The sequence below is a fragment of the Apiospora kogelbergensis genome, assembly GCF_038363985.1.
Source record: "Apiospora kogelbergensis strain CBS 113332 chromosome Unknown utg000003l_segment0_segment0, whole genome shotgun sequence".
Taxonomy (NCBI): Eukaryota; Fungi; Ascomycota; class Sordariomycetes; order Amphisphaeriales; family Apiosporaceae; genus Apiospora; species Apiospora kogelbergensis.
The window spans coordinates 5,346,363-5,371,479 of record NW_027117420.1 but is presented as its reverse complement, the minus strand read 5'-3'; the positions used below and the strand labels follow the sequence as shown (position 1 = coordinate 5,371,479).

General features: G+C 55.6%; 13 protein-coding genes across 13 annotated transcripts; 4 read left to right on the top strand and 9 right to left on the bottom strand.

Annotated features, from left to right (window-relative positions):
• Positions 1-238: 238 nt before the first annotated feature.
• PG998_006551 (uncharacterized protein) lies at positions 239-920 on the bottom strand (the record flags this gene model as incomplete). Its single annotated transcript, XM_066873369.1, has 2 exons — positions 239-740; positions 805-920. The coding sequence occupies 2 exons, from the start codon at positions 918-920 to the stop codon at positions 239-241; spliced, it is 618 nt and encodes a 205-aa protein (XP_066733466.1).
• Positions 921-2,164: 1,244 nt separating this feature from the next.
• PG998_006550 (uncharacterized protein) lies at positions 2,165-3,537 on the top strand (the record flags this gene model as incomplete). The annotated part of the gene is made up of 2 exons (XM_066873368.1): positions 2,165-3,154; positions 3,463-3,537. The coding sequence occupies 2 exons, from the start codon at positions 2,165-2,167 to the stop codon at positions 3,535-3,537; spliced, it is 1,065 nt and encodes a 354-aa protein (XP_066733465.1).
• A 1,059-nt stretch (positions 3,538-4,596) lies between these two features.
• On the top strand, positions 4,597-5,527 carry PG998_006549 (uncharacterized protein; the record flags this gene model as incomplete). The annotated part of the gene is made up of 2 exons (XM_066873367.1): positions 4,597-4,723; positions 4,782-5,527. 2 exons carry the CDS (start codon positions 4,597-4,599, stop codon positions 5,525-5,527), a joined length of 873 nt encoding a protein of 290 aa, XP_066733464.1.
• A 179-nt stretch (positions 5,528-5,706) lies between these two features.
• PG998_006548 (uncharacterized protein) lies at positions 5,707-6,790 on the bottom strand (the record flags this gene model as incomplete). The annotated part of the gene is made up of 3 exons (XM_066873366.1): positions 5,707-6,319; positions 6,384-6,477; positions 6,550-6,790. 3 exons carry the CDS (start codon positions 6,788-6,790, stop codon positions 5,707-5,709), a joined length of 948 nt encoding a protein of 315 aa, XP_066733463.1.
• A 1,186-nt stretch (positions 6,791-7,976) lies between these two features.
• Positions 7,977-9,165, bottom strand: PG998_006547 (uncharacterized protein; the record flags this gene model as incomplete). The annotated part of the gene is made up of 4 exons (XM_066873365.1): positions 7,977-8,246; positions 8,312-8,509; positions 8,564-9,026; positions 9,083-9,165. 4 exons carry the CDS (start codon positions 9,163-9,165, stop codon positions 7,977-7,979), a joined length of 1,014 nt encoding a protein of 337 aa, XP_066733462.1.
• A 792-nt stretch (positions 9,166-9,957) lies between these two features.
• PG998_006546 (D-malate dehydrogenase) lies at positions 9,958-11,052 on the top strand (the record flags this gene model as incomplete). Its single annotated transcript, XM_066873364.1, has 1 exon — positions 9,958-11,052. The coding sequence occupies one exon, from the start codon at positions 9,958-9,960 to the stop codon at positions 11,050-11,052; it is 1,095 nt and encodes a 364-aa protein (XP_066733461.1).
• Positions 11,053-11,270: 218 nt separating this feature from the next.
• On the bottom strand, positions 11,271-12,587 carry PG998_006545 (uncharacterized protein; the record flags this gene model as incomplete). The annotated part of the gene is made up of 1 exon (XM_066873363.1): positions 11,271-12,587. The coding sequence occupies one exon, from the start codon at positions 12,585-12,587 to the stop codon at positions 11,271-11,273; it is 1,317 nt and encodes a 438-aa protein (XP_066733460.1).
• Positions 12,588-13,346: 759 nt separating this feature from the next.
• PG998_006544 (uncharacterized protein) lies at positions 13,347-14,243 on the top strand (the record flags this gene model as incomplete). Its single annotated transcript, XM_066873362.1, has 1 exon — positions 13,347-14,243. One exon carries the CDS (start codon positions 13,347-13,349, stop codon positions 14,241-14,243), a length of 897 nt encoding a protein of 298 aa, XP_066733459.1.
• A 742-nt stretch (positions 14,244-14,985) lies between these two features.
• On the bottom strand, positions 14,986-15,255 carry PG998_006543 (uncharacterized protein; the record flags this gene model as incomplete). The annotated part of the gene is made up of 2 exons (XM_066873361.1): positions 14,986-15,108; positions 15,166-15,255. 2 exons carry the CDS (start codon positions 15,253-15,255, stop codon positions 14,986-14,988), a joined length of 213 nt encoding a protein of 70 aa, XP_066733458.1.
• A 1,166-nt stretch (positions 15,256-16,421) lies between these two features.
• PG998_006542 (uncharacterized protein) lies at positions 16,422-17,489 on the bottom strand (the record flags this gene model as incomplete). The annotated part of the gene is made up of 2 exons (XM_066873360.1): positions 16,422-16,786; positions 16,874-17,489. 2 exons carry the CDS (start codon positions 17,487-17,489, stop codon positions 16,422-16,424), a joined length of 981 nt encoding a protein of 326 aa, XP_066733457.1.
• A 728-nt stretch (positions 17,490-18,217) lies between these two features.
• On the bottom strand, positions 18,218-19,087 carry PG998_006541 (uncharacterized protein; the record flags this gene model as incomplete). Its single annotated transcript, XM_066873359.1, has 2 exons — positions 18,218-18,783; positions 18,841-19,087. 2 exons carry the CDS (start codon positions 19,085-19,087, stop codon positions 18,218-18,220), a joined length of 813 nt encoding a protein of 270 aa, XP_066733456.1.
• Positions 19,088-20,254: 1,167 nt separating this feature from the next.
• On the bottom strand, positions 20,255-22,079 carry PG998_006540 (uncharacterized protein; the record flags this gene model as incomplete). Its single annotated transcript, XM_066873358.1, has 4 exons — positions 20,255-20,571; positions 20,642-20,880; positions 20,939-21,790; positions 21,874-22,079. 4 exons carry the CDS (start codon positions 22,077-22,079, stop codon positions 20,255-20,257), a joined length of 1,614 nt encoding a protein of 537 aa, XP_066733455.1.
• A 789-nt stretch (positions 22,080-22,868) lies between these two features.
• PG998_006539 (Major facilitator superfamily domain- general substrate transporter) lies at positions 22,869-24,759 on the bottom strand (the record flags this gene model as incomplete). The annotated part of the gene is made up of 4 exons (XM_066873357.1): positions 22,869-23,820; positions 23,875-24,393; positions 24,473-24,528; positions 24,595-24,759. 4 exons carry the CDS (start codon positions 24,757-24,759, stop codon positions 22,869-22,871), a joined length of 1,692 nt encoding a protein of 563 aa, XP_066733454.1.
• Positions 24,760-25,117: the final 358 nt, after the last annotated feature.

Genomic DNA, 25,117 nt, shown 5'->3' with positions numbered 1-25,117 from the left:
GTTAAGTTGACACCTGCAGCCACTAACGGAGACAACATGCTGTCACCAATTGTCGCCAATTGTCACCAATCAGCCCTCATGTCTGCCACCATCAATGTTTCAAGAAGACAGAGAAAACGATGAATGCATGTCGATCAACGCTACCAGCCACCCATTCATGCCATATATATATATCTTGACATATTAGATTGCACCTCTCGCCGATGATAACGCCTCGCCTCGCCTCGCCTCGCCTGCACTACGTCAAATGGAAATGGGCTGGGCCATCTCTGGAGACGCGTCGTAGGTGATCCTCCCCGCCGGCAGGAAAAACAAGGCCACCAACCTTCCACCACGCACCCGTGGATAATGATGCGTCCCCGGCCCCGGCGACGTCCACCCCGCGCCCTGCCACCCGTTCATGCCCTGGAGCTGCGCCGTGTCGTCGAGCTGCACCACGCAGTTGATCTCGCCGTAGGGGTGCTTGTGGTACTGGCCCGAGAAGAAGGGCCGCTCCTCCCCCGTCCTTGTCGGTGTCGGCGTCTTCGCTGTCCATGTACACGGCCGTGACGCTGAAGAAGCGCGTCGCCTCGCTCGGCTCCGCGATCTTGCCCCGCCGGTACCGCTTCCCGTCCACCTCGAGCGCCGCCACCCACCCCTCGTCCAGGCCCTGGCGGATGTAGCGGCAGAGGTCCTCGTAGTACGGCGTGCCGGGCCCGTGCTCCTTGTTGAGCCGCGCCTCGAGGTCTTTGCCTGGCGTTCTTTGTTCGCAGGAGGGGTTAGCCTTGGTAAGTCGGAATCTGGAAACATAGGAGGGGCCCTTACAGGTTGATCACTTCGTCAAAGAACTCGGTACACCTGTTCAGAAACTGCTGGGCGCTGGGGTACTGGCTCAGATCGACGACGGCACTCTGCCCTGGTGGGACCGGTGCATTGTCCATTTGATTGCTCTTATGTTGAAGACGAAGTCGGATAAAGTCGTGATGAGTGCTGTAGACAAAGCTCCCAGAGCTGGCCAGAGGTCCGGATCAGAACCCACTTTATGAGAACTACTCGGCTACATGACTCGATATGCCTTCCAAGCCACATCCACTGCATCGGTAGAATACATGATATCGCTTTCCAACTGCGATCGCGTGAAGATGCCGGTGACTTGTCATGTTACACTTGATTGGTCTCTACCCCCAGGAGCGCAATCGTACGACGTATATAGCCACCGGAGGCAGGCCCGAGGGCTCGCAATCATTGGGCTATTGGCGCAACAAGGGCGACCCCGCTCTCACATCGCCTGCCGAAATGGTTCAAGATCCCGATGGGTCGCACGCCAGGAGCGCGGTTGTCTGCATCGGTTTGGTGGCCAGTTGATCGGAAACCCGAAGGAAAAGAAAAAGAAAACAGATAAGCGCTAGAGAACTATCGGTTTTTCTGGGCGGCTCGGGTCGCTAGATGTTGCTACGATGCACACCTGCATACAGAAATGCCACCATCAGCCCAGACAGGTCCAGCCATTCAGCCTTTTCAGCTGCCAATCGTTCGATACTGCCGTCTCTTGGCGCACTAGGTTCCAACTGCCGCGAACCATTTCCGACCTTCACCGTCGTGGGATGTAGTATTGGTCGACCTGCTTGGCGACGGAAATATCCCGTTCAATCTGACCAGTCTTGGGCCTCCGAAGGGTGCACAGTTGTCTTAAGCAGTAGTGAGGATTCATTCTACCGGTTCATTGCAGTGTCTACCCGCTTCACGTGGCTAAACTCCGACATCGTGACCAGCCACACATGCGTCCTGCTACCACGTTGATATTTACTAGTGGGAGTGTTTTGCTCGGCCACGTGGCTACGGACAACAGACAAAGAGCCTGATGCTCAGTGCCAATCCGAACTGACAGCACTCACAATGGCTATTGTTCACAACGCAGTTGAGCGATCAAAGACATTGACAACAGTAACAACTCTCTTGTCTAACGATAAACTCTCTGATGTTATTCGCGTTTTACTATATAAGAAGATGCTGAGTTTATTTTTCCTATGCCCACTTCAATAGGATCATCTCACATCATCAACATTAACCACGGATAGAAAAACAGCTCGATTTGCCTCAATAGTAGCTCCTACAGAAACTGCACATCCCTTCAGTGTAGATGCCATCCACTGCCAACGGTCAAGTCAATAACAGCATCAACGACATGCCTCGCGACAACACAAGCAGGCGCCGCAACGGCAAAGGTGAGTCAAATGCTTCCACACAGAGTCCATGCCAGTGTCAGCTGATCAAAGAGTTCCGCTTCGAGAAGTGCGGCCACGCCGAGCTCCAGCGCGGCGGGTCCCAACCGTACTGCCTCCTGAGCTACGATAGCCTCTGCGCCGAGGTCGGCGACGTCCGCAAGCTGCTTTACCTGGTCGGCCCCGGCCCCCACTCCAACTGGGACGCCGTCGGCGACTGCTTCCAGTGCCATGTGCAGCGGGCGTACTTGGCGGCGCACCCGGACGCGACGCGGGCGGACCTGAAGAACGAGACGCGGCGCGCCTTGAAGCAGTCGCGCCTGATGCAGGAGCACAAGACGTGCGAGGTGCTGCTCGCGACGGGCGAGGCCAAGACCAAGCCGCCGAGCAGGGCGAGACGCGGTCACATGATCGAACGCGTCGAGAGGGCGCTGCGTTTTGTCATCAGTCAGAAGTACCGGCGCGTCGGCGGGCCGCTGCGGTACGACCCGGAGATTCTTTACCGGCTGGCCGCCGAGGTCTCCGCCATCTGCCAGCGCCTGGGCCCCGATGCCGACAGGCTCATGCTCACGTTCGGTCAGTTGGTGACGGCGTACCATCAGCACTGGGCGAGCCACTTGTACAAGTATGTCCGCGCCTACGACGTCCGTCTGGGTTCGGTTTACATTGAGGCGTTCACGGAGCAGCAGCAGAAAACCGAGGTGCTTCGCAAGGACAGGGAGCCTAAGGCCGCCCAAGAGAATCGCGATACAACGATGCCTGTCGTGCAAGAAGAACAGAAACCGCTACAGAAACAAGCGAGGCGTCCTCGAAGCCGACGCCACCGTGGCCACCATCCTCGGGGCGCGCCGGAATCAGAGCCAGCGCCGGAAGTTTCTCAAGAACCTCAGGCCCCTGAAGAGAAGGTGGTGTATGGAAGTTGGGCTGATGAGTGCGAAGACTTAGACATCTGTGTAAGTAGTGAGGAGAATCCAGGCTAGTGTGAAGTTTTCGATTCTTGGTGCAATTGTAATGCGAACTTGATTGTGTAATTATTCAGAAACCTCTCTCTATGCATACCAAGTACGTCCGAACTTTGTTGTTTGCTTGATTCATGTTTGTCAAATACATATTGGCATGAAAAGAGTATTGTACATTATCTTGTCGTAGTTTTCGTGGTGTCGCGGGCTTCCTGATGCCTTCCTTTGAAAATCCATCTAACCCACGACAACAGGTCCTCTCCAGAAAGGGCAATTTGAGCCACAATAGAATAATTTTCCAGTTTCCTACTCAAGTCAGAAAGGAGGCCGGCCTCGACCCTGAAAGCTACTCAATCATGTCGAGAACTACTTTCTAGATCTTAGGCTTAGATGGAGGTAAGGGGCTCCATGCGATCTCACGCGAACATCAACATGCTCTCTCGCTCTGTGGCCAGATCCCTTGTGACCAAAGCTCAGTAGAGTCTACTCGCTCAACAGGAATACCTGTACTGAGTAGGCAAGTCACAAACACGGACTTGGGTACCCCCAGCTGAGTTTGTGGTGAGATACTATGCAAGCACTTGGAAGAGTGTGGTATAAGGTTTCAAGCTAATGTAACTAGTTACTTTCTCCATAAGAACCCGAAAAGACCATACATAGATCTCGGTCCCGACTGCTTGTTTACTAGTATGAGACCACGGAAGACTGGCCGATCCCGGCGTTCCTTAAGGGGAGTTCCACGTCGATCACGATGGACACCCGGCCGAAGCCAGATCTTGTTCTTCTATCCTTGATATCATCGTCCAGCTAACCCCGGTTCTACATGGCACTCGGTTCATCCGGCCAAGCTAGGTTACTGTTACGGCCGAAATTCGCAACCCATCAGACCGCGGCGGTGGACGACACTGATAACTATGGCGCCTAGGAGTCGCCTATGCGTTTCAGGATCACTCTTTTGAAATAGCCCCTTGGTATTAGAAGCTACTAAGGGAAAATCCATCCTCAAAGGATGAGCCGAAAAACGCGGTGATTCGTTTTATCGATTTGTGCATGTCTATCTGGTAAGCAAGGGTGCTCGATCTCGCCTTTTCCGCGATTGTTCTGCTCCACAGGGATGGACACCGAGGATGTGGGTGCATCTCCAATCTGCAAGGACTTCGCCCAGGCCAATGAGAAACCACATCACACCTGCAGGGTGCCAGGGGAGCATATCTTCAAGAATGGCAAATGATTCCGCATTGGGACGACCATCGGGATACTCCGTCTTACATGTGCCCCGCAGTCGCCGAATACATACAAATACGGCGATGAACCAGCCGATATGGTTAGGGAAATACTGTCATAGTAAAGACCTGAGTCAATACAAGAATTGAATTTTAACACCTCCTCAATTTCCCTTCTTGATATTCAAACCATCAAGTCTACTGCCCGTGAATATGGCATCTTCTAAACCCATTATACTCTTGGCACACGGAGCTTGGCATCCGCCGCTGATGTACGACTTGCTCAAGCAGGAACTCAACGACCTCGGCTACACATTTCTATGCCCGGAGCTGAAGACCGGTAAGTAATGTATATCTCCAGTATCAATTCCTAGCTGTTTATTTGACTCTACATGTAGTGGGGGCGGACAAGCACGGCGTGACCTGGAAAGCAGACAGACAAATGCTACTCAATCTTGTCGAACCCCTCTTCGAGCAGGGCAAAGAGATCGTCATCATGGGCCACTCCTACGGCGGGATACCAGCCTGCGCTGCTACAGAAGGCAATGGAGTTCAAGAGCGGGCTGCGGCCGGCAAGAAGGGGGGCTTCAGGCGCATCATCTATCTGGCGGGCTTTGCTATCCCGCAGCGCGGCATGACTCTGCTGCAGACATTTGGTGGAGAATGGGCCCCGTGGCACGACGCTGTCATCCCAAACCCCACGGTGAGCTTTTTTACACCGCATACAAGACATCTTGGAGAGCCAAAAGGGATTGTTGTTGACGCAGTCTCTGGACAGAACCAACTGATCACGGTCAACGAGAAGACCAAAGAGGCCCTATTCAACGATCTACCCGAGGAAGAGCAGGATGCGTACCTGGCAAAGCTCGTGCCGCACTCGCAGGATGCCATGGAGACCCCTGTAGACTTTGTCGTCACGGATATCACCATCCCCAAGACGTACATCATCTGCGAGATGGACCAAGGCCTGCCCGCCTCTCTGCAGGAGAGGCTGGTCGAGACGGTACCGGGATTCCAAGTGGCGCGGATCTGGGCTAGTCACAGTCCGTTCCTGAGTAAGCCAAGCGAGTGTGCCGAGTTGATCGCCAAGATTGCAGCCGATGAGTGTTTCTCCTCGGATGAAGCTGCGAGGCGTCGCGTGTGAATTATGGCCACTCGTGATCCAAAAGAGCAAGATGATTCGCGTAACCTGATCCAGACGACCAGCATCTGGATACGTGGCTAAATCATGAAATTGTTTTCTATATACAGTATCGCGCAACATGTTATTTATCTACAGTTAAGTGAATGAGCCCATCCCGACGCATCCCGTAGAGGTCCCTCTTAGTACGCGTAGCAAAGCTTCGAGGTATGGGTGGACATGACCTCGGAAACCCTGATATCCGGCACCAGGCCGAGGTAGGGCATGACGTCCTCGAGCGAGGCCTCGCCGGGCTCGGCGTTTTGGGTCTTGGGCCCACCGAACTCGGTGGTGCGGACCGCGGGGTTCTCCTGCTGCCACAGGGTCCAGAGGCGGTCGATCTGGGCGTGGTGGAGGAAGAAGATGGGGTCGTTGGGCGACGTGGCGGGCGACATGTCGCCGCCGACGGCCGAGTGGATGGCGCCGTGCGGCCCGCCCTCGAGCTTGTAGCGGAAGTCCTGGTAGCGGGCCTGGGCCGCGACGTCGGCGACCACGTCCGGGGTGTACGCGTCGGCCAGCATGTCGCCCGGGAAGGCGACGCCGCTGTTCCAGTTGCGCGCCAGGCAGTGCGGGTCGAGGCCCTGCATCGTGTAGGCCACCTCGAAGCCCCGGAGCGGGCCGTCGACGAGGCACTTCTTGCGGCTGCTCTCCTTCAGGGGGTCGATGGCGGGGTCGCCGTTGCCGCCGAAGCCGGTCGTGGCGTCCCAGACGGGCGCCTTGGTCACGTCGGCCGTGTCGAGAGTCCAGTCCCAGTACCTGCAAGGTGGTGGTGGATTAGCCGATTGCACGGAAACCGAAGAGAGGGCACTCGAATGCTTACGCCATAGGTCCGGTATAGCCGCAGTCGCGGAGGGAGTCTTCGTAGACTTGCACGAACAGACGGTGCCAGGGGAGGAACATGGCCACCGTGTGGACTAATTTGAGTTCTCCATGTTAGTTCCAAGCTACTTCAGGTGACGTGGGGATCCAAGACGGGGAGCACGCACTAGTCTTGTCCAGCTTGGTGTGGACGTAGGGGAAATCGTCGTAGCGCGAGGTGTTGAGGCCCATGCCGGAGGGCTTGGTCTTGAGGCAGAGGACGGCATCGACGTATTGTTTCTGGACCTCGGGGGTCATGGTTCGCCACTCGACTCGCTTGGCGGGATTGGCGCAGGCATCGCCGGCTTGGCGGGGAATCGTGGCGGCAGCGCCCAGGCTGGCCGAAAGAACGAGGGACGAGAAGCGCATTGTTTCGGTGGGTGAGTATAAAGGAATTAATTTGATGTTAGCAAAAGACTGTTGTGACTAAGTTGTGTCCGGCAGACTCGAGTGCAAGAAATCGTGGGAAAAGGCAACAGCTTATATGAAGCAAGGAGATATATATTCACGTATACCTCGGTTCTAGATATCCAATGAGGCTACTTCAACGGGGCGGTGCACTTTGCTAATGGATTCGCATAGATATGGAGACACTCAAATCGAACCTCTCATTTTAACGATGGGAGGAAGTCCCAATCGACAAGGGTGTGGATTTGGCTTGTTGGACTTCCCTTCTCTCGAACATAGATAATTTACAGTCTTCCCGTCTGTTCTCATTGACCTGTGATTCTTGACAACTGCTGCAAAATGCGACATGGTTGCTGGCCAATGGATAGATTCGCTTGCAGAGGTTCGCTTGCCCAGATGTCAACTTCTTCGATTATAATAGCTTGCGCCCTTTCGCTTCTGCCACTAAGGATGGACGGCAGTTACATTGAAGAGCCGAGAGACCTCAAGCGAAACAATTGGAGGAACTGCACCCGGACCCCCTGATCTTAAAATAGAAAGAAACTTGCGGGTCATCTCCGGCGATACGAGGTGGATCAGCCGGAGCACATATATCCTTTCCACTTCTATTAAGCATATCGTGTGTACAGCGACCGAGTAAAACGGCAATCCGTTACCCAAGTCTATAGGATATAAGGTGGATGGGTCCCTGTCGGCCCTACAGCTTTGATTTCAGGGGCGCCGGCTAAAATCAGCTTTCGGCCCCCTCATGGGTCGTTTTCTAAAGCTTGACACGAAACGTTTGTGCATGTTCAATAATATGACCCGCAACTTGCCCGGGAGCCTACTGGAAAGCTATTGAAATACACTCACTGGCTAGGACTAAATCGCAGGAGAAAATCTTCGGGCGCAGGTTTTCTACTTGTATCTTCTTCTCTAAAACGCAAGGTACGCGTCGTGGACTGCATTGTCCGGGTATATTAGTTAATTATGCGGGGAAAGCCCATCGGCCAAAGGTGGCCAATGTATATCCAAGAAAGGAGATATTACGATTTTGACATGGTCGGTAGTGGCCACGCGGAAAGTAGCGGAAGCATCTATTACGGGTATCTCATGATAGCCCCCACCAGCTGCCGGAGCGGAACAGTCGGTACGTGGTAGGCCGTATTTAGTCAAGATCCATCCTCGGTGATTGGGACGCATACGAATAGTTATGCGTGGCACGTAGGTAGATGTCCTCCTCCGGGAGCTCCTGCTGCGGCGTCGTGTAGGTCCTGAGGCCTTTGCCGTAGTTGGTTATGCACACTATGGCCATGACGATGGTGCAGAGCATCATGGCGAAGGTGAGGGTGGCGAAGACGATGAGCAGGTAATTGGTCTCGTTGTACAAGACCGACAGCTTATAGCAGAGGTAGGCCACGGTACCCAGGTAGGCGCCCTGTCGACGAAGTCTGGTCAGCGCAGTAACGAGTAGCGGCACGACAAAGGGGGACTTGGACATACAATGATGGCTATGGAGCCTGGCTTGTTCTCCAGCGTAGCAAAATAGATGGCGAGGAACATGAAGGCCAGGGCAATAAATATGCCAGCGATGGAGAGGCCAAACTCGGGATCGTCCTGGGGGTGGACGATAAGCGTGATGATCTGGACCAGGAAGCCCAGAAGAAAGAAGAAGTCAAACTTGATGAGGGCCATGTAGATCTACAAAGGAGATTAGTCACCACGTTAGGTTATCTTATGACAGCGGTGACTGACCTGGAAGTTGAGCAACCGCCTCCTCATCTGCAAGTCGGCATGGAGCACCTTGTAAACGACCCAGGCGAACTCGAAATGCAGCTTGTACGTCAAAAACGACATGGCCGCCGTGGCCACGGCCTGCACCAGGATGACGACGATCAGGGCGGGGTGGATCCGCTCCCAGGTGTGGTGGTCGGGCGACAGCATCGGCTTCACGCCCAGGATGAAGGAGCCGGAGAGGGCGTCGAGGGACTTCTTGACGTGCAGCGGCTGGACGGCGGCGTACATGAGCAGCAGGAAGTTGTAGATGCAGAGCCCTACCAGCTGGATCATGCTGTTGAGCCGCAACGCGTCGTACACGACGACGAGCTCGAAGACAAAGGCGAAAATGAAGAGCGAGAAGTACATGGGCACCGTGTGGCCGTTGATGCCCTGGACGGCCTCTGGCTCCATGTCATTCTCGACCGTGGTGAAGACATAGCTGCGTCACCTCGTCAGCATCCGGTGGGGGGATGACATACGACACGGGAGACTAACCCTTCGAGGCCCAAGGCCAACAGGCTTTGCACAAATGCGACGGCTAAAAACAGGCGCGTCCAGATTGTGTTGGGGAAGTACATGCCCGCAGGTGCTGTGGTGGTGTGGGTAGGAGGAGCGAATCAACGCGTCCCCTATAATCAATTAATAGCGGTATGTAGTGAGTAGATGGAAAGGGGGTAAAATGAAGACGGAGAAATATCAAGAAAGAGTGCACTTGCTCGGAATATCGTACTTGGAATTTGGGTAATCTGCGGCCCCCTGCATCGAAGTGAATGTCTTGCAGCCGCTTGCTTTCCCCAGCACGCCCTTCTTTTTTCAGTCTGGTTTTTTCTTTCCGACTAACGACAAGCATTGACCTGATAGACAGGGGCAAGTCCACAAAATTGGCCTTTAATGTGGCCCGGCAACTGTCGTGAATCCACTGCAAAAGAGCCCTAGCAGCCTCGCCGGGTTTAGTTTTCTATAAATAAAGCCACTAAGTAATTAGCTAATAATCAGGGGGCGGCGTGGGAGAGCACTGCATAAGAGACCGCCTATGCTCTTCAACGCTGGGTTTCGGGGTGCTCCATGCTTCGCTTGCCGTCTCGTGACTGCCATCAGCAGTAACATTGACATTAATTGCAGCAGCTTTGCTTACGTGCTCCCTCCAATATGATAGAAAGCGGGAGCTCGGCATTCGGGATGGGTGGGGGTTTTTGGATCGACAAACGTCACCTGCGAGGGCGGAGAAGCCCGGTCGGCTAGTCGGTAATCGTTTGCCCCAACGAACCGAGAGCTCGCATGGCCTACCCCGAATCCAAGCAAAAGTCGAGGCAAAACAACGCATTGAGCCCCCTCCCACAACAGAAGAGACCTAGAAATACTATATAAAGATGGCACCCACCAAGCCCCTCAAGATTGCCGTCATCCCGGGCGACGGCATTGGCACCGAGGTAATGCCGCACGGCGTGCGCTGCCTCCAGGCCGCCGCCAAGGTCTTCGGCCTCGAGCTGGAGATGGAGGAGTTCGACTTCGCCAGCTGCGCCTACTACCAGAAGCACGGCGACATGTTGCCGGCCGACTGGAAGGCGACGCTGGGCCGCTTCGACGCCCTCTACTTCGGCGCCGTGGGCATGCCGGCCCAGGTGCCCGACCACGTCAGCCTGTGGGGCTCGCTGCTGCGCTTCCGCCGCGAGTTCGACCAGTACATCAACCTGCGGCCGTGCCGCCTGATGCCCGGGGTGCCGAGCCCGCTGGCGGGCCGCGCGCCCGGCGACATCGACTTCTGGGTCGTGCGCGAGAACACCGAGGGCGAGTACAGCAGCATCGGCGGCAAGATCTTCGAGGGCACCGAGCGCGAGACGGTCATCCAGGAGACGGTCATGACGCGCACGGGCGTCGACCGCGTGCTGCGCTACGCCTTCGACCTGGCGCGGAGCCGGCCGCGCCGCAAGCTCACCAGCGCCACCAAGAGCAACGGCATCTCCATCACCATGCCGTACTGGGACGAGCGCGTCGCCGCGATGGCGCGGGGCTACCCGGACGTCGCCGTCGACAAGTACCACATCGACATCCTGACGGCGCACTTTGTGCAGCGGCCGGGCATGTTCGACGTCGTCGTCGGCAGCAACCTGTTCGGCGACATCCTCTCGGACCTGGGCCCCGCCTGCACCGGCACCATCGGCATCGCGCCCTCGGCCAACCTCAACCCGGGCGGCGCGTTCCCCAGCCTGTTCGAGCCCGTGCACGGCAGCGCCCCCGACATCTTCGGCCGCGGCGCCGCCAACCCCGTCGGCATGATCTGGGCCGGCCAGATGATGCTGGAGCACTTCGGCTACAACGAGGCCGCGGCGGCCATGCTCAAGGCCATCGAGAACGTGCTGAGTCGCTCCGAGCCCGACGTCATCACGGCGGACATGGGCGGGAACGGCACGACCAAGTCGCTGGGGGAGGCTATCGAGCAGGAGATTCTAAAGATGGCGCCATGAGTGATGGGGGAAGTCCCCGGTTGTGTCATTGTGGGGGGTTTAAAATGCCCATAGCAAGAAGAATGCAGTCAAGTTGGCGACACTGCCTGTATCAGGTAGTCAGATTCAGGTCATATATAATGTGAAACTTGCACAGAAGGTAGTGTCCTTCCGAGCCATGTCATTTGAACCGCTCGTGAACGACGCGGCTTGCCGCTTGTCGGTATTCAACCCTGATGTCATGCGAAGAATACCTCATCGACGACGGCGCTGCCCTCTTCCCCGGGCCCTACAGGCTCGCCATCCGATACTTTATGCGGTCCAGTCTCCCAACCCCAGAATGGTCGCTCGCTCATACCCAAGTGGTACATCAGAGCGGATATTGGGACCGGATCTCTAAGTAGCCTCCGAACGTAGTAGATAGGCGTGGAGAAGTTCTCGGCGCCAAAATTGAATTCCGCAATGAGCCGCTGGCTCCCGCCCCGGCCGCTCCCCGTTCCACCTAATATAGAGAGCGGGTGGTCCTTCAGGGCCGGCCAGTAGAGAGATGCCACCACCTGCCGTACGAGCCTTACTGCCGCCTGGGGGCCCATCTCTTTCCATATCTCGTAGCCCATCAGGCCGAAATGGTCCAAATGAGTGTCCATGAAGCTGTGGGTCAAGGTTAAAGTATCTACCCGCAGCTGGCCGATGGTTCTCTGGAGGATTTTGGCGTATTCTGTAAACACCGGGTCTGTCTTCAGTAGCTCGTCTGCTTGGGACATGTCCTTGGTGAGAGGGAGGTAGTTGTAAGGATTGATATGATGGTCGTTGTATCTACCCAATGCCTCGTAGTTGCCAAAGTCAATTCGGAGAGTTCTCAGTGCCGAAATAGACGATGCCGGCACCGTCCGCGAGAGAAAGGTAGGTGCGGCTTGCACAGTTGCGCCACCCGGTACATAATTCCCACTCAGGTCGCGGCCGTAAGGTCCTGGGACCTCTAGGTGGAAATGGTTTCTCGAGTAGAAAACTGTGCTGCATATGTCTCGGAAGGAACGGCTAACAAGAAACAGCGCAGCTGGAGGCTGCCAGATGCGATAATGCTCAAGCTCGGCGCTGACAGGGGCGTCGGCGTCGGAGCCTTCAGGTCGGGGCATGAACTGGCACGCGTAATGCTGGCATCTAGAGCACTCGCCCCAGTAAACCCAGTGATATCGCCGATCCTCCCTGGCGTGAGGACAAGGGCAGAAGGGCTCGGCGTCGTCTGGTTTCCTCAACTCTGGCAACTCTGCTGGCAAACCCCTTGTCTCCGGGTACCATTCGGTGCGTGGATCCTTGAGTCTGCCAGTGCAGTTGAGATGATTTGACGGATGGCATTGGTCGTAAGGGGGACCACAGGGCTTGCGGTCGCGTGTAGCGACGCGCTTGCAGCAAGCGTCACCACGTGGGAGTCTGAATCCCCAGTCCGGGCGCCATGCTACGGCGGAGAGTGGCGTGACGAGATCGGTGTACTGGAGGATGCTCAATTGGGTTTCGGTGGGCAGATTGAAGAATGGAAATGGAGTTGGAGTGTTCATTTTTGGTAATTCACCATGGGAGTATAGTGCCCGTTTCCTGCTTGAAAAGTAGGAAGTGGGAAGTAAGTGCATGTAGGAAGGCGAATGCACAAAAGAAGCCTGCAGTGGTGGCAGTGCAGTATTCTTTTAGCTAGTAGGACGTCAGCAATAGTGGAACTTGTCAACAGCTAGTCTAGAAGGCCTCTGCAGCTAGACGACAAACCGAAGCCTGATGTAAGCGCTAACCCGCGCCTACATGAACTGCTGCTACTATCTGCTTATGTCAGTGGCTATTAAAGGTGTCATCCCACTCTTTCTGTCCCACATGGGCGACAAAATTAGCACCAACGTCTAGGGACTTGGAACCGCGTATAGGCGTATACAGAAAATGCCATTAGAGTTCACGAAATATGCCCAGGCGTATTGCCCAGGCGTATACGGAAGACTGCTCAGTATTTTGGGAGACTCCTAATCAAATGGATGCTATTCCGAGATCAATGTCCCTTGGCTCGTGGCTTCGCATCCCCACAGACTCATGGCCCCCAAGATAGACTGCCAACATTGGCATGCTATACATAGATTGTATTGGCAACACTGACTTCCTGAGACGTATAAAGATGGTGTCTGCCGCTCGATTTCTGAGAGATTTTCTATACAGCAGAAAGCATCCAAACAACTCGTCTCATTATCGTGTCCATTCCAGCTCTTTTTGTTTTATCCTTCCCTAGATCTATTTCATACACTCTCTTTCTGAAACCCTTTCTCTTACCTCCAATCAAGATGCGTGGCTTTGCACCTTTCCTGGCTCTCCTTTTGGCCAATGCATCATCATTGGTCAACGCCGTTCCTGTCACTGCAGAGACCGCAATGACTCTAGTCTCAGGAAGTAGCCCGTCTTGGACAGATTCCAAGACAGGTGTGAAATTGTCCCACCCGAATGGACTTCATGTCATGGCCAACAAGTACTTCAACTATGTCAAGAAGCAAGGAGGCGCATATACCGGCGGCAGCAGTGGCAAAAACTCCCTGCTTGTGGCCGTTGTCTACAATCCCAAGACCGACGTTTTGGTCGCCTCTACTATCCCAAGAGGCGATCTTCTCAAAGAGATGGGGAGCAAAGACGCCAAGACGAAAGCTCCCGCCTGGTCCCATGCTAGGGAAACGCTGCAAATGAAATCACCCTTTTCAGGCAAAACCGATAGAATGGATGCAGAAGATGCAGCCTACTACTTGTTGGAAAAGAACGGCGGCTTCAAGGCCACAGCTGGATCGATGAAGTACGGCGACGGAACGAAGGAGAACAGCGTCTGGATCAGCGTCTGGGGTACCCTCTTCGCCAACGTGCCTCAGGGGCAGGATCAGCTCAAGGAGCTGAAAGCGCTGCCCGGAAGCCGTGTGGACCTTTGCAGCGACCCCACTGAGAAGCAGCCCGACTGCACTGCCCTTTCCAAGGGGCTGGGTACTTACTTTGAGCCTCTCTCTGCTGCTGCTCCTGCTCCTGCTCCGGCCAAGAACAACAACAACGACAACCGCCCCAAGACGCCGCCTCCTGCCGGACCCAAGCGACCCGCTTCTCAGTCGCCTCCCAAGTCGCCCAAGGACGACAAGCCCAAGAAGAACAAGAACGGGAAGCGAAACGACCGCAGGGCCGCCATCCCCGTCGAGGTGGAGGCTTAAGCTCTATGCCCTCATCTTCCCCCGTTCCCGTTCTTGTTCTAGGAAGCCGGACCGGGGGCTTACCCTTGTTTTCCTCTCCCTCTATTCTTCATTAGGGGTGCTATCATCCCATCCCATTACTGTGTTTTTCCTTGGCTGTTGGTTTTCCCCAGTGTATTATCCTTTTCCCAAACATCGTGCTACTCGGTCCGCATATTAGATTAGGCGTTAGATATTTATCCTAGCAATATACGCACTATAGCAGTTTGCCGTCTTAGTTTCTGATCTGATTCCCTACTCGACTTGATCATCCCGAATGCAAAATATTGACAACGGAATGATAACACTCCATGCAATAATATCCTTATATCAGCTAAAGTAGATACAGGCGAGGTTTATCTAGTTGATCCATCCCTGCCAGTTGGCCTCCTCCGAGCAGAAAGGAAACACAGTGTCAAAGCAAGGCTTTGGTTCGTCGTCGTGAAGTCTCTGAACGCTTGGGCAGAAAGGAGATTGGCCAGCTAGTAAAGGATTGGTTGAGCGAATGATAGTCATGTTGATTAGCTGCAGCTAAGAGTAACGAGCGACTTGACTACCATGGTATCTGCTACGTCTCGACACCAAGCGATCTGTGATAAAACTGAACTAAATCCTCTTCCCAGGCCTGCTTCAGATCCTCACCATTAACTCTGCACAGCATACTCAGTAGCGGCTGCCAAACATGGCGTCACCCCAAAGACGGGCCCTAGGCCAGACTTGAGCCTCACTTCTTGCCCTGGCCCTGAGTATGCCCGTAGGACTGGTACCCCGTATTCTCGTTATGGGCTCCTGCGCCCTGGGCACGAGCAGCAAATCCACCAGAGCTCATATCTCCACCAGACTTAGCCTACTCCCAGCGTCAGTCTTGTTCAAATGTGTAGAAAGGATGAATGAGACCTCTTACCTGGCTAGACTGGATGCCGGATGCGGCGGACGGCGTCATGGGGGTACCCTTGCCGCCACCTCCACCATTGCCGGATTTACCGCTAGGCATATTGAGAGTTATAGATGAAGGATTGCGGATGGGGTGAGGTTGATATGTAAATGATATTTGTGGTTAATGTACTGAGTTCCTCTGGATGTTGTGCTGATGAGAGCAGGAAAAAGTATACTGAGGTTGGCCGTGGAAGGAGGGGAATGCCCCTATTTATGCTTGTCTGCTTTGCTCCCCGAACCGACCTCACTGCTCTCATCTACGTCACCTATGCGCTGGCTTTGACGATCAGACCCATTCCATTCCTCGATCATTCATCATACCCCCGCACTCGTCCCCCATCCGACAGCAGCGGCAGCCTGTATTGATCCATGCGGCACCCCGCGTCAACGGTGGGCCTCCGACCTACGCTCCCTACTAGGGCGGCCACACCGTGTCGGAGATAGAGACTGAGGGGTGTCGCAGAGATCGTGTTTCCTGCTGTGATTGGAACAGCTCGGAGGAGTGATATGCAGAGAACAATGCGTGACGACAACGGGCATCGCCATGCGAGGACCGACCGAAGCTCTCCGAGTTGAGATGTGACGAGACAGTTCCGATGTGCGTCTTGTATCCCCTATCCAATCATCTTGCCTTCTAGCGATGTATGCAGGTCATGTTGCTGAGACATTGCGTCGTCACCAGATTGCGGCATACCATGCGGTCTTGATGCTAGTTCAGAGTCTTACAGGGTCTAGCCTCCTCCCCACGCGAAAGACTGAGGAAACTCGAGATGATATCTGCTCTAAAGGTATTGTAATGCACGCTCGGTCTTTCGAAACACCCGCTCATGCTGCGATCCAAAATTTGTTAGGTTTGCTGACTGCATTGGTTGGTTGCAATGATGCTCTGTTGAGTATATTCCAGATCCTCATCTTTCAATCTCTAGATAACGTTTAGTTTTTGGCAATAGTCGATCTGAGTCGTCGAGGTCATTGTAGTACGACTTGAGTATCACCACCAGATGCGTGGCCATCCAATCTGATTGCCTGCATTTTTGTTACGTTGATGTTTGGAGAAAGCAGACTGGCTCACGACCAAGCGAATGGGACGATCCTAGGAGTCGTTCTTACTGGAATAGAACATGCAATACGCGCTTGATTACCAATGCGCAAACAGACATCTAATGATTTGTTGATAGATATATGTCAATATTTTCATACAAGGTCCGCCACAATCCAAACTGCCTACATGTAAGCCGCATCGTAGTAGCCCTTGCTGGTATACCCACTGCCCAGAATGGCCGCAATGTCCACCGCGCTGCCGAGCTTCTTGGAGAAGCTCGCGCGCGACCCGGACGCGCCGGCCCCGGTGTTGCCCACCTCGCCGAACAGGACGCCGCCGGTGCGCTCGTCGCCCGCGTTCCACACGCTCCAGCCGGCCGCGTTGACGACGGAGCCCAGCGCCGTCTTCTGGAAGACGACCTGGGCGTAGGCGCCCCAGGGGCGGCCGAGGTAGTAGGCGCCGTTGGCGACCGAGTTGCCCGCGGCGGCCGCGACGTTGCAGTTGTTGAAGACGTACTCGGAGGCGCCCGACTTGGCGGCACCGTTGGCTGGCAAAGGTGGGAACAGGCATGTGTTAGTCAATGGGCAATACAATCGTTAGAGCGCGGGAAGCGGGCGTGGTGGCGGACGCTTACCGGTAATGTAGCCCAGATTGGCGGCGAGCACGCGGATGTCGCTCTTCTCGAACCACGCGAACGACTGCTGCCCGAAGATGAAGTCGGTGGCGCCCTGGATCAGGCACTTGGCGTACAGCTGGCGGCCCGACTGGGTGAGGACGGTGTCCTGGAAGCCGGTGAAGGCGCAGCCGTAGTAGCCGCTGTCGGCGTAGGCCGAGAGGGCGACGGCCTGGCTGCCCTGGCCGTGGCCGTTGTTGACGTTGACGTTGTACATCTTGAAGCCGGCCGCCTTGACGCGCAGCGTGGCCGTCTCGTCGTTGGTGAGGCCGTCGGCCTGGCTCTTGCTCGCCGTGATGGTCACCTTGTTGCCGGCGTGGCCCGCCGTGTCGTCCGTGTAGCCGTACAGGGTGACGGCGCCCTTGGCCGCGTCGACTAGGACCTGCTCCGCGTAGGTGCCGGGCTGGATGAAGACGCAGCGCGCCGACGACGAGGCGGGCAGCGAGTCGACGGCGGCTTGGATCGTCGTGTACTTGGCGCCGCTCTTGGCGACCGTGATGCAGCCCTCGGGCGCGGCGGTTCGGCCCGCGGCGAGAACCGTGCTGGCGAGGGCGAGCGAGCCCAGGATCGACTTCATCATGGTATCGGCTCGTCGGGCGGGTGGAGGCTAAAGAGTGTCGGGAAAGGAATCGTCGGGCTCGAGGCTAGGTTGGTGGCCCGAAAGTCGGGTCGCTCGCAGAGGTGTGCCATGGCGGACGAGATGATATATACTCATGTGTCGCATTTGAATCGGGAGTGGTTCCTGACGATCGACATATGGGGAGATGGTTGGTGATTGGTGGACGTGTCGAATGTCAAGGTTGTCAACTACCGAGACAGCGGGCAAAAGGCCAAACGTCGCAGCCCGTTGGCGGGAAAATTAGTGGCTGCGACGCCTAGACTGGCCTGGGTGGATGCGCTAATCCATGGCCACTTCCCCAGCCAATTACCAATTATCCGCAGATAGATTGCTTTCCCGCATTTTGCCAAAAAGATGGTGCAGCTTTGGCATGACTCGAGTATCGAGATTGCAAGTCCCAGGAGCTGCAGCATGGGTGTGTCTCACTAGAGTTGGTGGTCGATATTATGTTGTCATTAAAAGTAAGGTCTAAGTCTAAGGCTTCTATGCAATGCAATCGTGAGCGTCGTCGTCTCCGGAATCTCCAGTAACCAGGAAAACGCCACTTCTTCGGCAAAAAAACAACAACAACAACAACGATAAGCGAACGTAGGGGGGTATCAGGTATCAATGAATGAGCCAGAGGCAATAATCAATAATCCAAAACAAAAATAGCAAGCAAAAGCAGAAGACGCCGTCATTGGTCATCACGCCTGTCCGTAGCGCGCCTCGTTCTTCTTGAGCGCCCAGCCGCAGCGCACCAGCCAGAAGGCCGCGAAGGCCGGCCCCGTCAGCAGCGACAGGAAGCCGCCCAGCAGCAGCTTGAAGATCTGCGGTGCCCACTTGGTGGCGTAGGTCCAGTCCCAGACGGGGCCCCAGGGGATGCGGGTGCCGGCGAGCGTGAGGAGGCCGACGCTGGGCCCGAAGAGCAGGACGAAACAAGGCACCACCGAGACCAGGGCGCGCACCACCTGCGACCCCAGGAAGCGCGCCCAGTGCCGGAAGCCGCCCGCCTCGTCCTCCGTGTCGCCGCCCGCCTCGGCCCGGTCCAGGAACATGTACCAGCGCACCAGCCGGTTCGTGGGCTCGGGCACGAAGCCGATGGCCTGCACGCCGCCGCTCGCGAGGTCGCGGTTGACCAGGATCAGCTCCACCAGCCATGTGATGATGCACTGGATGAAGATGGTGACGGCCATGTCGCCGGCGAGCGTGTTGGGCAGCTGGAAGAGCCGGATGGTGTTGCTGTCCGTGTACTTTTGCGTCGTGTACATGGCTGAGGGGGTGTCAGTTGGTTGGGAAGCAGGCATTTTGTTTTTGTGGTGCGACTTACCATAGGCAATAGCAAAGTTAATGCCGCCCGAGAGAATGAATGCGCCGACGCCATCGAGACCGAAGAGGTAGAATATTTGGTAGCCGGTGAGTTTGTTGCTGGGCTCTTGGAAGCCGGTCCGGACTTGAGTGGGATCGGCGACGGCATCCTGGGCTGGCGGGGCGGCGGCCTCTACGTCGCTTTCGCTGGCCACTTCTTGCGACTGCTGCTGCGAGCGCTTGAAGAGGGGATTCGTGGCCCAAGGCATGGTGTGATACGAGTTTCTCCGACGGCCCAAGCGACGGGAAGCAAAGCCTGGCTCTCGGCGTTTGAGGTTCGAAGAAGTGGTCTCTTTATCACCTGACCGGAGTGGGCGACGGGCAAATACGAGCAGCAATGACGACGAGGCGCATGGATGGATACTGCGAGAAAGACTTCCGAAGACTCCGTAGGGTGTGAACGGCGATGACAAATGCCGGAGCAAGAAACATATGTAAACAGAGGAAGGGGGAAAAGGCCGAAATGAGAAAAAGGGAGCTCAACAAAGAGACGGGCTCAGGCGGCATCGTCGGATCTCATTAACCAAGCTTCAGGGTCCCCTGTGCTACGACGGTCGACTAGCCTGGAAGCGGACTAACCCATCGTCTTTGGTCGCTAGCACATGCCGCGATGCAACCCAACCCAGCGCTGCTTGGGCCGCTGACAGATCCCCCGAAGGTTCCGGGGCATCGGTCAGGCGCAAACCAAAACGCCTTGGGGCGAACGGTAAGTCGGGTAATCGGGTCGATTGGGAGTGGGAGCATGACAATGACATTGGTCAGAGGAATAAGCAGCCATGACCGATGTCTCACGTGAGGAAGAAACATCAGCAATCCCGTAAGTGTAAGGCTGCTTTACTATTGCTTTACTATTGCTGCTACTACCGACGGACCCTTGTTCGAGATCGACAGGGTCCTTCAGCGCTCTTACCTGATCCGGCGGTTTCGGCGGGGTCCCCCTAATTCCGATTGGGGCGCGACCTTCAGGCGACTTTTCAGGTCATCTTACAACGGACGATGAACCACGACGACAGCCACAACGTTAATTGAACAGCGTCAACTAAAGTATTATATGATGCCAAATTCCCAGATCTTCGTACGATGGCCCCTCATCCCCTCGCTCAATGTCATACGTACATACGTACAAATGAATCGGAGGCGATTTACTAGTCACCAAGATCGTCAAGATGGCGGGAATCCCAACATTCAAGATTTGACCCACCATAGCACAATTGCCGGTGGTGAGTCGACGCCGTACGACTGTCGACTGTGGCTTCCGTTTTCATGGCTTACCACTTAATCGTTCGCCGCGACTTGCGCTGTCTGTGCAACGTCATTTTAGTGCGATTTAGCTACGGCTTTCTTATTCTCTAGCCTGTTGGTAGGCCATTAAACTGCTACACCACTGCAGCGTCTTTGCTGAACTCGGGATTGACCCAAGTCGGGACCCCTGACTTTTCCCGTATCCGGTCACCATACCTGTGCAAGAGGGCCATGACCGGCACGCAAACAAAGCCCGTAACCAGCGCGTGGCCGACCATCGTCCAAGTGAATCCTGCCGCATCAGCCCACGGCACAATGAAGAACGGGTCGATGAAGGCCGACATGTTGAGCATCACGGCGTAAAACGTCATGACGGCCATGCTCTGCATCGGGTACGCGTCGACGACGTACGAGCAGACGGCCGTGTTGCCGATCTGTATGCCAGCACCAACTGTCGAATCATCATATGATTAGAATTTTTACCTAGCACGGGGGGAAGAGAAAGAGAGTGAGTGCCTTACAGAGGGCAAATGCAACTTGTCCCACCATCCAGTGGTATCCACGGTCGATGCTGACTCCCCAGACGACCAGGCCGATGACCGTAAGCAGAGCGGCCGGATAGATCAGCCACAAGCGCATCTCGGGCGTCTTTAGCCCTTGATTACGGCGAGCTAGCTTGACCACGATCCAGTCACTCAGACGGCCGGAGCAGAACATCTCGGAGAATAGTGTCCCGACGATGAGGCCAATGAACAGCAGACTGAGGATGCAATCAGAATTGGTGGTATGAAGGATGCGCGACCGGGAGGCAAACTTACCCCTGGATTTGAGGGCTGTAGCCAACGTACGCTACAGGTACCAACGTGACCACGGACAATACCCACCAGTACCACGCGAAACAGTACGTCATAACCGAGATGGGCACCACGACGTACTTGAAGGTCTTGACGAACCGGGTGATGGTGTCGTAAAGCTTTGGGTGCTGTACCCCAGGGACTGGGACCACGTTGATGAATGCCAGCTCTCTAGTCCGCTTGATGGAAGCTGCAGGGTGACCAGAACCATCTACTGTGGACTTTTCAACCATGCCCGCTGCCCTAGGGACCATGTCTACATGCATTGCCGAGTGAGCAGGAAATGACATGAGGTCCCTGGGATACAGCGTCTCGGGTAGGAAGGCCAGCTCCGCTGCCAGGATGGCCCCAAAGATGATAGCCGCCAGCCACTGAATCCAGGCCTGACCGGCAAGGTCGACGAACCCGCCGACGAGGGGCCCGCAGAGGAGGCCCAAGTCGATGGCGAGAACCCAAAGCCCCACCTTACGGCCACGCTCGTGCTCGAAGAAGAGGTCGTTGATGACGGCGAGCCCGACGTTGGCGGCCGGGCTCACACCAAGGCCCTGGAAGAAGCGGGCCGCCATGTAAGATGGGTAGGTCGGAGCGAGGGCGGCGCCGATAGTCGAAACTAGGGCGATGGCGGTGCCTAGGATCAAGATGGGCCGGCGTCCTATGATGTCGGCTGGGGAGGCCCAGAGCAGGGGGCCCAGCGAGAGGCCTAGGGCGGGGATGGCGACGGTCCAGTTGACCTGCTCAAGTGTGACGCCATACGCCTCCTGCAGTTCTGGGAATGAGGGGACCGTCGTCGTGGTGATGTATGTGAACATGAAATACCTGGTTTTCCATAAACGATGATGGGGGTCAATCAGGGAGTACAATTTGAAATTATCGACTAGGAATAGGGACGATAAACGTACAGCGCCATGACAATAGCAAGAATGGCATGTTTCTGGGCGAATGACCAGTTCAGGGGATCAAGCGGGTCTCCGGCGACAGGTTGGGGAAAGAGTTTGAAGCCATCGTCGCCCACAAGCACAGCTTCGTTCGTATCTAAGCCATGTAGACCCTGGGTTGTGGGTTGCCTAGATATGCCAGGAGCTTTATGTGAAGCCTCCTTTTCCATGTTCACTATATTGCGGGTGACGAGAATGCGAAGCTGAGATGAATTCCAACTTCACGGCGTAGAACATGAATATCGTGGTTTATAAGAACTTGTTTTACGTGAGAGTTGCGATGCGTCTTAGATATATCGTGCAAGGGTTCATAACCTGATCTCCCTGCATTTGGTAAATCCCTCCAACCCTTGATACGCCATATGCCCAAATATCCTCGACACTGGGTGACTATACGTCGATGGCAACTTGCAGATGCAATGCACCCCTCAGATAGATATCGCATGCATGGTATGCATCTAATTAGGAACGAGATCCTTATCAATGAACCGATAGAGATACGGGAGCTGTGCCGTAACATCGGCCCCTTTCCCCCGGGAACACCCCCACGCTCCACTGTCGCGGGACGATTCCCAAAGGGGCAATTTACGCACCCTTATCTTTCCCCCTTATCTTTGCCAGCGCCAACGAACACCCCGGCTCCCGGGACGTCATCGATATCTCCTGGGTGGTCCGATGCAGGCGGTGGCATTCTGATACACTGTGTATCGGACCTGTTCCACTACCCTGGCTGTGAATGTACTTCCATATAGTGTTCCAAGTAGCGTCTTGGAAATACTGATAAGATGTCGAAGTTGCTGTAGACGTAGAGTTACCGAATGTTGATATAGTAAGTAACGGGCATGTTTATCTTAACTATACTGTTCACGCGAGCCCTTTGTTAATGGCATTATATACGATGATTATAGCATTAAATTGAAACATGATGAATTGATTTAACTCTTCGACCGCCCTAAGCCTTAATTCCGAGGCTCCTCTCCCTCTACGGCCATTTCCTCCTCCTGTCCAGAGGCTTTTCTGTTTCTGAAGAAGCACGCGTAGAAGACACAGCCGGCTACGAAACTGACGATGGCCAGAGATCCGTACATCCAGACCAAGTGCGGGTCCTGCGAGACGGGGCTGAGGCTGATAGAGATGGCGGCGGCCACGCCGATGGTAAGCCAGAACAGCGAGGACACGACGGAGCGGAGGTTCGTCGGGGCCTGCGTGTACGCCAGCTCGAGGCCCGTCACGATGACAAAGGCCTCGGACAGCGCGACCAGGACGTACGCCGGCGCCTGGACCCAGACGTGGATGCTCTGGGGGGCCGACGTGTAGATGTAGTGCTGCAGGACGCTGGCGTAGGCCATGGAGACGGAGGCGAGGAGGAAGCCGCAGAAGATGCGGGTGGTGGGGTCGAAGTCGATCCCGCACTTGCGGAACATGGGGTATACGACCACTGTTCGGCGAGAAAAGAAGGGGTTAGCAATTGGCACCACGGAAACGGCGGGCGACGGCAACTTACGATCGAGTAGGGGGATGAAGACGATCAAGGCGATGGGGTCGAGGTTCTGCAGCAGGTCGTTGGGCGTGCCGTGCAGGGCCATCTGCCCGGCCTGCGAGATGAGGTTGTTCCAGATCTGGATCCAGGCGACGAAGTAGAAGGGCAGGAACAGGAACATCTTGCAGCCCCGCAGGCCCCGCCGCACCTCGGCCACGTACTCGTCGGTGCAGCGGGCCTCGCTGGCGAAGGGGTACGACGCCAGCTTGCCGCGCGCCCGGAGCGACGACGGCTTCGCCTTGTCGAAGCCCCTCTCCCGCCAGGCCGCGCCGGCCACGCGGGCGGCGTCGAACAGGGGCGAGCCCTGCGGCGGGACCTTGGTGTACTTCGCTTGGCCGAGGAGGAAGACGGTGGTGGATATGATGATGGCCCTGGACTGGGCGTCAGCGTCGCCACTCTTCGAGAGTGCAGCGGCGAGGACTTACAGGAGAGGGATGAGGTAAGCCAGCCAAAAGGAGTGCTTTGCCTCGACGTTAACGGTGATCAGCGGTGACAGGGCGCCGACATTGACGATCCAGTAGAACCACATGAACAGCTTTTGAACCGTCAGTTGTGGGTCTACCACCACCGTCTCCCCAGATGCCAGGGTCTGCACGACGACATCCGGCTCCTTGTATTGCTCGGCACACATGGGGGTGACGTTCGCCTTGATGCCGCCCGTTCCCAACCCGATGGTGATCATGGCGACGATCAGTCCGCCGAAACCTGCCCCATCCTCGAGGGCCGCCGGCGTCGAGGTGGCGACAAGGATGACGAGGCCGACGATGTAGATGCTGCAGGCGACTAGGATAGTCTTGAATTTCCCCAGGTATTGATCCGCCACGACAGCCCCTATCACCGTCGATGTGTATGCCCAGAACTTGAAAAAGTTGCCGAGGGCAGTCGCCGAGGCTTGGCCTCGACCCAAAGCCCCAGGTAGGCCAGAGCCCGGATTATACGGGTTGCTAACATGGCAATCATATCAGTTTCATTCACTCATATGACAGTCGCATGCTGTCTCGAGAGTGATATGCAGGTTCTTACTTGATGTAGTTCTGTATCGGCCCACTTAACCCGAAGTATGTGAATCGCTCGCCAAGCTGTCAATCCACGCCTTTGTCAGTGCATGCTCATATTGAAAGAAGCACTGCAGCATCTCGACTTACTTCAACAGACAGAATCAGCAGTGCTGCAAGTGGAATCTTGCCGGGCACGCGACGCAGTCCTTGGGTGGATCCCAGCAATACCGGTGTCGGGCCCTTGTCCCCACTGTGCATGTCCAGCGTCATCTCGACGTCCTTCGCGTCTTTGGAGTCCATCCGGTCCGCCATGATGTCGTGCGATCAAGAGTGAAGAGTCGTATGATGTCTTTCCAGCTCTTTAACAAAGAAACGAGAGTCATCTGTTTACATATATGCATGCCCCCTAGCTCTTTACCCCATGGGCCGAGATTCCTGATCCCACCTGACTTGCATATCTGGGTCTTGGCACGATTTCTAGTTTCTGATTGGCGGCGTTCCAGGCCTATCGCGGCTTACGAACCTTAACCCCAGATAGCCAGAGATAGGCGGATAGGCGAAATAACACTAGAGATAGGGCGAATGCAGAACGCCGCCAATCATAACTCTCCGTTTCGATGGACCACGGTCTTTTCCGTAGGCCTTCTCCTCTCAGCTAAGTCGAAAGCCT